Source organism: Melanotaenia boesemani, chromosome 19 (genome assembly GCF_017639745.1).
Source record: "Melanotaenia boesemani isolate fMelBoe1 chromosome 19, fMelBoe1.pri, whole genome shotgun sequence".
NCBI lineage: Eukaryota > Metazoa > Chordata > Actinopteri > Atheriniformes > Melanotaeniidae > Melanotaenia > Melanotaenia boesemani.
Window position 1 is genome coordinate 1360295 of NC_055700.1, and position 14719 is coordinate 1375013.

General features: G+C 40.7%; 1 protein-coding gene across 1 annotated transcript; it reads right to left on the bottom strand.

Annotated features, from left to right (window-relative positions):
* Positions 1–309: 309 nt before the first annotated feature.
* Positions 310–9631, bottom strand: LOC121630028 (arrestin domain-containing protein 3-like). The gene is made up of 8 exons (XM_041970057.1): positions 9143–9631; positions 6038–6119; positions 5355–5502; positions 3751–3853; positions 3377–3633; positions 1816–1969; positions 1596–1744; positions 310–1140 (listed from the first exon to the last, which is right to left on the bottom strand). The coding sequence occupies exons 1-8, from the start codon at positions 9420–9422 to the stop codon at positions 1069–1071; spliced, it is 1245 nt and encodes a 414-aa protein (XP_041825991.1). The 5' UTR covers positions 9423–9631; the 3' UTR covers positions 310–1068.
* Between the last annotated feature and the right edge of the window lie 5088 nt (positions 9632–14719).

The window sequence follows — 14719 nt, forward strand, 5'->3', positions numbered from 1 at the left end:
TTTTTACCTTTTCCAACGTGCTCCATCAGGATCTGTCTCACACCCCGAAAAATTCCCCTTTTTCCCTCCCGAGACGTCATGGAAATGATGTGATGAGTATGTATTACAGGCGTCTACCTGACCTTTTAAAGCCACCATGTGGGCGGGGCAAGGTGTTCCCTCACCTGCGCCGCTTCAGAGTTGATTCTGGTTTATAAACAAACAGGTGGAGGACGTGCGTACACACGCTTTGATAAATCTGACGCCGCCTGTAGTTTGCTTTGTAGTTTTTATAAATGAGGCATCTGAAGAGGATTAAACACACATTCATTATTATTTATAAAATAAAACTTTATTTATCAAAAGTTGATCATGAGGATAATAAACGTAATGCAGAGAACTGGAACAGCAGAAAAAGAAACTAGTGCAAACGAAGGAGAGAATATTCAGATAGAAAATATTGCACTTGGTAGTCGGAAGCGTTCGCTGGAAGAAGTCGGAACATTCTGCATCTGAAATTTATCTGTAAACATTCATCTGGTTTCAGTGTGACATCCGTACACTGGAACCTGTACACCTGTTCATTTACACACACACACACACACACATGTGGTCATCATCATCAGTTCCAGCTGAAGTCCGGTTGGTGACGGCGCCACCTTCAGGTCCACAGCTCAAAACATCGTCTGACTGAAGACAGCTTTGTCCTGTCGTCAATGTGCCGTTTAGAGTTCAACAAAGTTTTTGTGATTGGACAAAATCTCCTGGAATGTGTCGCCTGGCGGCATGTTGTCCGGGGAGCGTGTTGCCTGGAGGTTTGTTGTCCAGGGGGGCGTGTCGTCGTGTCGTCCGGGGGGGCGGCGTGTCGTCCAGGGGGCGTGTTGTCTGATATGTGTCTGACAGGAGACCGTCATCACAGCGTGTGCAAAGTTACAGTCGAAGCCCCATTTGGAGTTTGGGGTGTTTGATGGGTCCAGCTGGATTCTAGTTCTGGTCCATCAGGGCCGTGCTCTCTGAGCTGGCTGGTCCTGCCGTTGCCATGGTGACACAGTCTGGTTGCTGAGGAAGTCTCTGGGCTCCAAGCTCCTCTCAGCGGGACGGACACATGTCAGGTCTCTGGACGTCTGCAGAGACCTCCACGGTGTCGGGGTATGGGTCCACCTGAGGAGGGACGGAGACTAAATTTAATTTACATCACTTCCTGTTTGCTTGTATGAGGAGAAACACAGGGGTGGGGTGCGAGGGGTGGACTCGATTCTGTGAGATATGTATGTTGCGTAATATCTAATGGAAGCAAGTGGAATGTTTTTATTTATCGGTTTCATTTTAACATAATTGTATATTTGTATAGTATTTTCTGTTTTTGTTCATCTTTCTGGTGATCTTGTGGAATTATTTTCTATCTTACTGAATATTTATCTGTTTATGTTCTCTATGTTTACATTGTCTCTTCATTGTTAATGTTTTCAATCCAGACACATTTTATGAAGAATTTCCTGCATTTTATTGGACAGTTTGTAAGAACATAGTCCGTCAGAAGTTGCTTCGTTTACTTGATCAGACTTGTGTGGTTTTCCTTCTGGATTAACTGGAAGTGGTTAAGATGCAGTGTGTACCTCGGAGTAGAGCGGTGGTGGCAGATATCTGAACTCTGTGATGTACGTCAGCACCGACGGCGACTCCTCCCCGTCCGACCTATCGCAGCCCTGCAGACAGTCCCGTCTGTGCGCCTCGGATATGGCCAGATCGCTGTAGCTCGGTGGCGCTTCAGAAACAAACTTGAGTCAGAAACTGAACGTGGTGGAGGACAGAAAAAGCCGGGTTTCCGGTCCGTACCTTCGGGCCTATCTGCCAGCACCAGCCAGCTCCCCGAGCTGCAGTTGCTACTGATGCTGGAGGTCCGGGTGGAGCAGGCGTGGAGGGGGATGGTCCCGATCACCAACGGCAACGACAGCGACAGGTTCAAGCCGCCAGGAATGTCCACGTACACCTGGAGAAAAGAAAGGAATGTTGAGGTGTTTATGAAACACACACGACCTGAGGCGTGTTACACAAGCTGCCACATCAATATGGCTGCAGTGTGACGAAGATAAACAAAATGCCTGCCACCTGTTTAAAACCTACTTCCTGTCTGATCGTTCAGGTTTTACTTCCTACTTCCTGTCCGACCATTCAGGTTTTACTTCCTACTTCCTGTCCGACTGTTTCAGGTTTTACTTCCTACTTCCTGTCCGACCATTCAGGTTTTACTTCCTACTTCCTGTCCGACCGTTCAGGTTTTACTTCCTACTTCCTGTCTGACCATTCAGGTTTTACTTCCTACTTCCTTTCCGACCGTTCAGGTTTTACTTCCTACTTCCTGTCCGACTGTTTCAGGTTTTACTTCCTACTTCCTGTCCGACCATTCAGGTTTTACTTCCTACTTCATGTCCGACTGTTCAGGTTTTACTTCCTACTTCCTGTCCGACTGTTTCAGGTTTTACCCTCTACTTCCTGTCCGACCATTCAGGTTTTACTTCCTACTTCCTGTCCGACTGTTCAGGTTTTACTTCCTACTTCCTGTCTGACCGTTCAGGTTTTACTTCCTACTTCCTTTCCGACCGTTCAGGTTTTACTTCCTACTTCCTGTCCGACTGTTTCAGGTTTTACTTCCTACTTCCTGTCCGACCATTCAGGTTTTACTTCCTACTTCATGTCCGACTGTTCAGGTTTTACTTCCTACTTCCTGTCCGACTGTTCCAGGTTTTACTTACTACTTCCTGTCTGACCGTTCAGGTTTTACTTCCTACTTCCTTTCCAACCGTTCAGGTTTTACTTCCTACTTCCTGTCCGACTGTTTCAGGTTTTACTTCCTACTTCCTGTCCGACTGTTCCAGGTTTTACTTACTACTTCCTGTCTGACCGTTCAGGTTTTACTTCCTACTTCCTTTCCAACCGTTCAGGTTTTACTTCCTACTTCCTGTCCGACTGTTTCAGGTTTTACTTCCTACTTCCTGTCCGACCATTCAGGTTTTACTTCCTATTTCCTGTCCTACCATTCAGTTTTTACTTCCTACTTCCTGTCCGACCGTTCAGGTTTTTCTTTCTACTTCCTGTCTGACTGTTTCAGGTTTTACTTCCTACTTCCTGCCCGACCATTCAGGTTTTACTTCCTATTTCCTGTCCTACCGTTCAGTTTTTACTTACTACTTCCTGTCCGACCGTTCAGGTTTTACTTTCTACTTCCTGTCTGACTGTTTCAGGTTTTACTTCCTACTTCCTGTCCGACCATTCAGGTTTTACTTCCTACTTCCTTTGCCATTCTTTGGTATTTATAGTGATGTTAAATAGTTATCAATGAACTGTTTTCATCAGGGAGAATCATTTATAAGAGGAGGGTTAAGGACCCTGAACTCACCATGAGGGCATACTCCACCCTGATGATGGGGCAGTCCAGGATGGAGGGGGACACCGGGGGGATCTTGAGCAGTTTTCCCTCCCAGCTCTGGCTCTTGCCCTGCTGCAGAGGCTCTCCTCGCAGGTTGGACACCAGCTGCTGGATCTGCTTCCCCTTCCCCTTTGCAAAGAAGGTCTGTGTCTGGTACAGCGCTGCCTTGGGCACTACCACGCGGGACGAACAATTTTCCACCTCGGCAGAGATCTGGATGGACTCGCCTGGGAGAGAGGGAGGAAGAGATCAGTCTGTCAGACTGACAGAGAAAAACGACAAGAGTGAGACCCGGGAGGTAAAACCAGAGAAGAAGAGCAGGAGAACCAGAGGGAAAGGTTCACCTGGGGTGTAGCCCTTCCGCTCGATTTTGGCACTGAGGGAGATCGGACCCGAAGCGCAGAACCAGCAGCACAGAGTCTTCTCCTTGGTTCCAGCCTGGGGGGCCTGTTCACAGACATCAGGATTTCAGAGTGTCACAGAAACATCCAGGATGTCATCAGAAATTAACATTTATTATCTGCATCCAACTTTATCCTAAAAAAAAACAAACAAAATTAAAAAACAGTTAAAAATGTGATTTATTCCCGAGAGCAGACTGATGAAGATGAAGAGGACGAAAACAACAAATCTTTCTACATAAAAAAACAAGAAGAAAGTTTTTCTCTTCCAACCGTCAGCTCTGTCTCTGTGTATAAATCATCTCTAAAAGAGCATCAAATCCTGTTTTCCAAACGGCAGATTTTAACAACTCGTTCGTCTGGAAAGATGAAACATTTCTGACCCAACAGACTTCTACTGATCAGACTCGTGTTGCATTCAGGGTCTAACTGATACATTCAGAGTCTAAGGGATGTGTTCAAGGCAAGGTAAATATATTTATAAAGCATATTTTATGTACAAGACAATTCAAAGTTCTTTACATAAAACATAAAACATTCCAGCGAGGTGCAGAAGAAATACCAGTGTAATAGAAAAACAAAGATAAAAAAAGATTAAATTGATTACATCAAAACAGAAAGAAAAAGGTGATGTAAAAAATAAAGTTAAGATTCCAGCTTAAAGAACTAGATCCAGATCTGGACTCTAAATAAAAACTAGTCCATGCAGCAGAGAACAGGTGGGTCTTTAACCTGGATCTAAATAAACTGAGTGTTTCAGCTGATCTGAGGCTTTCTGGGAGTTTGTTCCAGACATGTGGAGCATAGAAGCTGAATGCAGCTTCTCCATGTCTGGTTCTGACTCTGGGACTGATAAGAAACTGGATCCAGATGACCTGAGGGTTCTGGTAGGTTCATACTGGGTCAAGGTCTCTGATGCATGTTGGTCCTAAACCATTCAGAGCTTTCTAGACCAGCAGCAGAACTTTAAAGTCTATCCTCTGACGGACCGGCAGCCAGTGTAAAGACCTCAGAGCTGGACTGATGTGGTCCACTTTCTTGGTCTTAGTGAGGACTGAAGCAGCAGAGTTCTGGATCAGGTCTGAATGTTGTGTTCAGTCTCAGTGGTGTGTTCAGGGTCTGGATTTTGCATTTTTTACTCCGATCTCACAGAGCGACAGTTTTTTAGTAAGTATGGAAACCTGCTCTTCAAGAATCCCTGAAATAAAGTGTGGGCTTCCCCAAGGACCAGTTGCAGCTGCTCTGTGTGCATGTGTGTGGGGGAGATAATAATGTGTGGTTTTTAAGCTGCTATGTTGCTTTGTCGAGTGAAGGCTTGTTTTACTTTAAAATGCTTGTTTTATCATGTAAAGAACCTTGTGTTGCCATTGGCTGGAAAAACACTTTGCAATAAAACTGATATGATGTGATTCTAGGTCTGAATGATGCGTTCAAGGTCCGAGTGTTGTGTTTAGGATCTGAAAGTTGCTTTCAGGGTGTGAACTTTGCGTTTAGGTTCTGGGTGTTGTGTTTATCCTCCGAGTGTTGCGTTCAGGGCCTGTTCTTACCAGGAGCAGTGGCGTGTTGATGTCGATGTGCTCGAACACGATGAACTCCTTCTTGGCTTTGACGGGCAGCAGCCAGGGCCGGTGCAGCTCGGCTTTCACCCAGTACCTCACGCTGCCGTGCTTCCCCTCGAAGGAGGTGGCCAGGGCCCTGAAGGAAAGAGGCAGATTAGGAGTGTGGGTGGTCGGGGGCCCAGGGCCCAGTTCTGAGTCATTAGGAATTATCAGAGGAATGTCAGGGCCTCTGCTGTCACTGAGCCGGAGCTCTAACTGATTCATACCCCCCTACCTGGGGGTCGGGCCTCTGAATGATTAATACAAAACTTAGATATGTTTCAGACTAAACAAACAGACCAGAGTCCCTGAATGCATCATTAACATGTCCAGGAGCCTCAAACTGAAGAAACCAGAAACGAGTCTTTCCCTGGATCTATCAGGTGGCTCTCATCATCGACTGAGAGACACTTTGAGGAAGTTATTCCATCATTCCAGAATATTCCGGCGTTGTTCAGCGACCAGGAAATAATCAAGTCCCGACAAGGTTTAAGTGGAATTCATGAAACTACTGAACATGCAGGACGTTTACTTTCATTTACGGATCAGAGTTTCTGTTTATGTACTTTTAAAGAGACAATGCGGGTCTGTAGAAGTCAGACTCTGTGACTTGTGGACGTGCTCGTACTCACATCTGAGGCAGGTTGAAGCTGAAGGCGAACTCATGCAGGCCGGTGTGCAGAACAGTCAGTCCCTCCTCTGGACCGTCCTCATCTGAAAAACACGACACGGGTTTAGGTACCTGAACGCAGCAGCAACACACATTGTCTCATTATGCAAAACACACACCACCTCAGAGACGGTGTCCTGGACACGGCAGCCCGGACAGGTCACATGACCCCGGAGCAGCTTTTCTCTGACTGAAGTCAGCTGACAGGAAACAGAAGGATTAACGGAGAAAACGAAGGACGCGGCAGTTCCAGGTTTAGAATAAACTAACAATGAAAACGTTATTTTCTAACTAATGTTTGAACCAAAGTAAACAGAAGGAAACAAACTTCATGTTTGTTTGTTTTTTGATTTTATAAATTATTGTTTCCTGTTTGTTTACAGTGTTTACTGAACTGTTTGATTTCTTTATTCATTTATTCTTAGTTTGGTCTAAAGCTGTTTACTAAATGTTTTTATACGTTCAAAGTTTGTTTATTTGTGTGAAATGTTTTTGTCTTTGTTGACTAAACAGTTGTTTATTATTTATTTCTGGCAAAAAATAAACAAAACAAGCAAAAAACAAAAATTATTTCTGTATTTGTAAACATATAAATGTAAACACGTATTTATGTAAATGTAAACACTTATTTATGTAAATGTAAACATGTATTTATGTAAATGTAAACACATATTTATGTAAATGTAAACATATATTTATGTAAATGTAAACACGTATTTATGTAAATGTAAACACATATTTATGTAAATGTAAACACGTATTGATGTAAATGTAAACACGTATTTATGTAAATGTAAACACGTATTGATGTAAATGTAAATATGTATTGATGTAAATGTAAACACATATTTATGTAAATGTAAACATGTATTGATGTAAATGTAAACACATATTTATGTAAATGTAAACATGTATTGATGTAAATGTAAACACATATTTATGTAAATGTAAATATGTATTGATGTAAATGTAAACACATATTTATGTAAATGTAAACATGTATTGATGTAAATGTAAACACATATTTATGTAAATGTAAACACATATTTATTTAAATGTAAACACGTATTTATGTAAATGTAAACACATATTTATTTAAATGTAAACACGTATCTATGTAAATGTAAACACGTATTGATGTAAATGTAAACACATATTTATGTAAATGTAAACACGTATCTATGTAAATGTAAACATGTATTGATGTAAATGTAAACACATATTTATGTAAATGTAAATATGTATTGATGTAATTGTAAACACATATTTATGTAAATGTAAACACGTATCTATGTAAATGTAAACATGTATTGATGTAAATGTAAGCACGCCAATAACAAAACAACCTGGTTATATTAACTGTAAACCACGTTCAGTCAGAGGAGGATGAAATAAAATGTCTCTTCTTCTACTTTTCGGGGTAAACCTCCACCGGAAGTGCCTGTTTCTTCGTGCTTTGTGAAATGAATGTGTTTTCGGGCACGCGGGTGGAACTGATCCGGACCAGGACCGTGGAGTGTTTCTGGTCTCCAGCTTCCTGCCACCTCAGCCTGCATCTGTGTGTGAGCTGTCAGCGCACGTGTGCGTGTGTGCGCGCGCGGCCCGGGTCTAGTCACCGGCAGCGCAGACCGGTATGAACCAGCCTGAGCAGCTTCCTCCAGCTGGAAACTCCGACGAGCCGAACATAAACTCGGCGTCTCATTGGACGACGGCATGACGCGTTTGACAAGCCGCGCGCTGATTGGCTCAGCCCCGAGCTGCCCCGCCTACATGAGTATAGCCATGCGGTGCGCGAGGAGGAGGAGAGAGGAAGGGTGGTGAGACGTGAACTTTCAGGTGGACCTGAGGCTCTTTAGAAACCAACCCCCAGTCTGCTTCCGGTTTCAGACTTAAAGTCAGGAGAAAATGTCGGAACCCACCTGGAACCGGGCCAGCTGTTAAATTCTGGTTCCGGTTTCAGTCACGTTTAACTATAAAATAAAAAGTAAGGTTAAACTTCGTCCTCAGCTTCACCTTTCTGACATTTAAAAGACAAACACGTCGCCGAAAACTTGAAGATGTTTGATTTTCTGTTAGAAATGAGTGAAGTGAGCATAAAAACGGCTCAGACTAAATGTCAGAAAAACGAGAGAAATGTTTCTGGATGAACTGCGAGTTTTTCCTCTGATCTTTCGGTTCTGGGTTCATGTGAAACAGGCTGGAGGAGAAATTCAGGACTTAAATATTTTATTTTTATAGAAGAACATGTGAGATGATTTCTGGACTTAAGTTAAAAACATACACGAACTTTTCCCTGCAGAAAAACATCAGTCCAACTCCCTGTCCCCCCTGTCCTCGCTGTCCCCCTGTCCTTCGTGGACAGACATGTTTTAGTCCACAGCTGATGTTCTGACCCATATCCCGAAGACGCCATCAGACCTCTGGACCACGTCCTCATGTTTCCATGAAACCTCCGTCCAACTGTCCTCTGATCATTTGCATCATGTTTTACAAACGCAGCAGGTACGCGGAGAGGTTGCAGCTTAAGCACACACACACACACACACACACACACACACACACACGCACACACACACACACGCACACACACACACACACACAGAGTGAGCGTGGTCCTCCCCTCCCCTCCCCCCCTCTCTGCCGGTTTCTGAACAGGTTTGAACCGCTTCTAACAAAGGGAGTTCCCTGAGCTGCCTCGTCCTGGATGTCAGCGCTGAAAGTAAAAATGTGCGCATCCGTTTTTGCGGGAGTGTTGCGGTAAAACACGAAACGCCACCGACTGATTCGGGGTTCGGACCCATTTCTGGTTTAACGTTTGTGTTTGCAACTTTTCCCCGGAAGCACGAGCGCTGAGAGGATGCCGCCTGCGCAGGAACCTGGAGGAAAGCCTCCATCCGCGCGACTCACGCCAGCCCTCTTATGACAGTCCGGCTGAATAATTCAGGTCCAGCTTCGTCCCCAGTCCCGCTGTCCCAGCAGGACTCAGAAACTTTTCCAGCACATCGACGCGCTGTCAGAAGTTTGCAGCGACCAGCTGACCGCATCCCTCCGCGCGCGCCCTGCTTACCTCTCTCCTCTCCAATCAGGGTGTCGTAGTGGTGCAGGTATTCCACCTCCTCCGTGTAGTTCTGGGTGTAAGCCGTGTTCGCTCCGGCGTTCCGGGACTCCGTCCACCGGACCTTGGCGACTCCCCGCGCGGTTATGTCCAGGCGCTTCACGCGCACATCCCCGGTCACCTCCACCACCACCCGCCCGGACACCAGGTCTCCTCCGGAGAACGCCGGCAGGTTGTGCTCGTTCAGGCTATCAAAGTAGACCGACAGGGTCCGGACTTTCCCCAGAACCATGATGGCCGTGAAAAAAACGCCCAAACAAGTCAGAAAACAACCCAAAGAAGAATTGTGTGGAGCCGCGCGGTAGAGCCTCGCGCGCCTAGCTCCGGGTGCCCAGCATAGCGCCGGGTCTGCGGCTGTCAGTGATGGCTCATCTGGCAGCTGATGCTCCTCTTCAGCTCCGTCTCCTCCTCCTCAGTATGTGTCTCAGCTCCTCTTCCTCTCTGCTGCCGTCTGCTGCAGCCGCGCGCTCTTAAAGCTTCCGTGCGCAAAAACACCCCCACTGAGCATGTGCGCAGCTCAGGATCGGCCTCCAGCAACAACACGCACACATTTATGTCTCATCAGAGATTATTACCAAAAGGCTGTAAGAGGTTTTCAGTAAAGACAGAAAATTTTCAGAGTAAAGTTTGATGAAGAGGTAAACGAGTTTAAATATTTACCTTTAATTTTAGATTCCCAGCTTATATTTGATGGACATGTTAGGAGACTAGGGCCAAAGAAACAAACAACAACAGCCTGACCCATAAACAGCTGATTAAAGCCCACCAGCGTCTCATCCAGAGGAAACAGCAGGTTTCTTCATTTTACCTTAAAAAAGCAGATTTTCAAGAGAGCAAAAACGTCATAGCAGAACTAGAAAGCAGAGGTGTCTGACGTCATCCTCATCATTATCATCAAGATCCTCATGATCATCATCATCATCCTCATGATGATAATAAGTATGACTATATGTATGTATATACTTATGTATATATGTGTGTATGCATGTATGTATCAACCTATGTACTTATGTATATATATATGTATGTGTGGATGTATGTATGTATGTATGTATGTACAGGGTGTGCAGAATTATTAGGCAAGTTGTATTTTTGAGGATTAATTTTATTATAGAACAACAACTATGTTCGTAATGAACACAAAAGGCTCATAAATATCAAAGCTGAATATTTTTGGAAGTTGGAGTGGGGCTTTTTTAGTTTTAGTATCTTAGGAGGATATCTGTGTGTGCAGGTGACTATTACTGTACATAATTATTAGGCAACTTAACAAAAACCAAACATATACCCATTTCACTTATTTATTTTCACCAGGGAAACCAATATAACAACTCAAAATGTACAAATATACATTTCTGGCATTCAAAAACAAAACAAAAACAAATCAGTGACCAATATAACCACCTTTCTTTGCGAGGACACTTAAAAGCCTGCCATCCATAGATTCTGTCAGTGTCTTGATCTGTTCACGATCAACATCGCGTGCAGCAGCAACCACAGCCTCCCAGACCCTGTTCAGAGAGGTGTACTGTTTTCCCTCCCTGTAGATCTCACATTTGATGAGGGACCACAGGTTCTCTATGGGGTTAAGATCAGGTGAACAAGGAGGCCATGTCATTATTTTTCCTTCTTTTAGACCTTTTCTGGCCAGCCACGCAGTGGAGTACTTGGATGCGTGTGATGGAGCATTGTCCTGCATGAAAATCATGTTTTTCTTGAACAATGCTGACTTCTTCCTGTACCACTGCTTGAAGAAGGTGTCTTCCAGAAACTGGCAGTAGGACTGGGAGTTGAGCTTGACTCCATCCTCAACCCGAAAAGGTCCCACTAGCTCATCTTTGATGATACCAGCCCATACCAGTATCCCACCTCCACCTTGCTGGCGTCTGAGTCGGAGTGGAGCTCTCTGCCCTGTACTGATCCAGCCACGGGCCCATCCATCTGGCCCATCAAGACTCACTCTCATTTCATCAGTCCATAAAACCTTAGAAAAATCAGTCTTATGATATTTCTTGGCCCAGTCTTGACGTTTTATCTTGTGTGTCTTGTTCAGTGGTGGTCGTTTTTCAGCCTTCCTTACCTTGGCCATGTCCCTGAGTATTGCACACCTTGTGCTTCTTGGCACTCCAGTGATGTTGCAGCTCTGAAATATGGCAAAACTGGTGGCCAATGGCATCCTGGCAGCTTCACGCTTGATTTTCTTCAGTTCATGGGCAGTTATTTTGCGCCTTGTTTTTTCAACATGCTTCTTGCAACCCTGTTGAGTATTTTGAATGAAACGCTTGATTGTTCGATGAGCACGCCTCAAAAGCTTGGCAATTTTAAGAGTGCTGCATCCCTCTGCAAGACATCTCACTATTTTTGACTTTTCAGAGTCCGTCAAATCTCTCTTCTGACCCATTTTGCCAAAGGAATGGAAGTTGCCTAATAATTATGCACACCTGATACAGGGTGTTGATGTCATTAGACCACACCCCTTCTCATTACAGAGATGCACATCACCTGATATGCTTAATTGGTAGTAGGCTTTCAAGCCTGTACCGGTTGGAGTAGAACAACATGCATAAAGAGGATGATGTGGTCAAAATACTCATTTGCCTAATAATTCTGCACACACTGTATGTATGTATGTATGCATGTATGTATGTCTGTATGTATTTATGTAAATGTATGTATGTTTGTATGTATGTTTGTATGTATTAATGTATTAATGTATGTATGTATGTTTATATGTTTGTATGTATGTATAAATGTATGTATGCATGTATGCATGTATGTATGTTTATATGTATGTATGCATGTATGTATGTCTGTATGTATGTATGTATAAATGTATGCATGTATTTATGTATGCATGTATGTATATATGTTTGTATGTCTGTATGTTTGTATGTATGTTTATATGTATGTATGCATGTATGTATTTATGTATACATGTATGTTTATATGTATGTATGCATGTATGTATATATACAGTGAGAGTAAAAAGTATTTGATCCCTTGCTGATTCTGTTGGTTTGCCCACTAATAAAGATATGATCATTCCATACTTTTAATGGTAAATGTATTCTAACATGGAGAGACAGAATATCAAAAAGAAAATCCAGAAAATAACTTTAAAGAATATATGTTAATTGGTTTGTATTTCATTGAGGGAAATAAGTATGGGAAAGACTTTGTATGTCTGTATGTATGTATGTACATGTATGTATGTATATATATATGTATGTATATATGTATGTATGTTTGTATGTATTAATCTATGTATGTATTAATGTATGTGTGTATGCATGCATGTATGTATGTATGTATGTATGTATGTATGTATGTATGTATGTATGTATGTATGTATGGATCTATGTACTTATGTATGTATGTATATATGTTTGTATGTATGTATAAATGTATGTATGTATGTATGTATCTATGTACATGTATGTATGTATAAATGTATGTATGTATTTATGTATGCATCTATGTATATATGTTTGTATGTCTGTATGTATGTATGTATCTATGTATGTATGTATGTATAAATGTATGTATGTATTTATGTATGCATGTATGTTGATATGTATGTATGCATGTATGTATGTTTATATGTATGTATGCATGTATGTATGTATGTTAATATGTTTGTATGTATTAATCTATGTATGTATTAATGTATGTATGTATGTATGTATGTCTATATGTATATATGTATGTATGCATGTATGTATGTCTGTATGTATGTATGTATGTTTGTATGTATGTATGTATCTATGTATGTATGTATGTATGTATGTACTTATGTATGCATGTATGTATTTATGTTTGTATGTATATATGTTTGTATGTCTGTATGTATGTATGTATCTATGTATGTATGTATGTATAAATGTATGTTTATATGTATGTATGCATGTATGTATGTCTGTCTGTCTGTATGTATGTATGTATGTATGCATGTATGTATGTCTGTATGTATGTATGGATCTATGTACTTATGTATGTATGTTTGTATGTATTGATCTATGTATGTATTAATGTATGTATATATATATATGCATGTATGTATATATATGCATGTCTGTATGTATGTACGTATGTTTATATGTATGTATGCATGTATGTATATCTGTATGTATGTATGCATGTATGTATGTATGTATGTATGTATGTATGTATGTGTAAATGTATGTATGTTTATATGTATGTACTTATGTATGCATGTATGTATGTATGTTTGTACGTATGTATGTATGGATCTATGTACTTATGTATATCTGTATGTATGTTTGTATGTATGTATGCATGTATGTATGTCTGTATGTATGTATGTACATGTATGTTTGTATATATATGTATGTTTATATGTATGTATGGATCTATGTACTTATGTATATATGTATCTATGTTTGTATGTATTGATCTATGTATGTATTAATGTATGTATGTATGTATGTATGTATGTTAATATGTATGTATGTATGTATGGATCTATGTACTTATGTATGTATGTATATATGTTTGTATGTATGTATAAATGTATGTATGTATGTATGTATGTATGTCTGTATGTATGTATGTATCTATGTACATGTATGTATGTATGTACTTATGTATGTATGTTTATATGTATGTATGTATGTATGTATGTATGTTTATATGTATGTATGTATGTATGTATGTATCTATGTACATGTATGTATGTATGTATAAATGCATGCATGTATTTATGTATGCATCTATGTATATATGTTTGTATGTCTGTATGTATGTATGTATCTATGTATGTATGTATGTATAAATGTATGTATGTATTTATGTATGCATGTATGTTGATATGTATGTATGCATGTATGTATGTTTATATGTATGTATGCATGTATGTATGTATGTTAATATGTTTGTATGTATTAATCTATGTATGTATTAATGTATGCATGTATGTATGTATGTCTATATGTATATATGTATGTATGCATGTATGTATGTCTGTATGTATGTATGTATGTTTGTATGTATGTATGTATCTATGTATGTATGTATGTATGTATGTATGTACTTATGTATGCATGTATGTATTTATGTTTGTATGTATATATGTTTGTATGTCTGTATGTATGTATGTATCTATGTATGTATGTATGTATAAATGTATGTATGTATTTATGTATGCATGTATGTTGATATGTATGTATGTTTATATGTATGTATGCATGTATGTATGTCTGTCTGTCTGTATGTATGTATGTATGTATGTATGTCTATATGTATATATGTATGTATGCATGTATGTATGTCTGTATGTATGTATGTATGTATGTATCTATGTATGTATGTATGTATGTATGTCTATATGTATGTATGTATGTCTGTATGTATGTATGTATGTTTGTATGTATGTATGTATCTATGTATGTATGTATGTATGTATGTACTTATGTATGCATGTATGTATTTATGTTTGTATGTATTTATGTTTGTATGTATGTATGTATGGATCTATGTACTTATGTATATATGTATGTATGTATGCATGTA

Bases quoted from the DNA above. Each gene is read 5' to 3' on its own strand.
- LOC121630028 (XM_041970057.1), bottom strand. From the start codon at position 9,422: ATGGTTCTGGGGAAAGTCCGGACCCTGTCGGTCTACTTTGATAGCCTG. The intron at 1,745-1,815 runs GTACGGACCGGA...TTGTTTCTGAAG, and splicing joins GCTGGCAGATAGGCCCGAAG to CGCCACCGAGCTACAGCGAT. The intron at 1,141-1,595 runs GTACACACTGCA...GTCCCTCCTCAG, and splicing joins CACCACCGCTCTACTCCGAG to GTGGACCCATACCCCGACAC.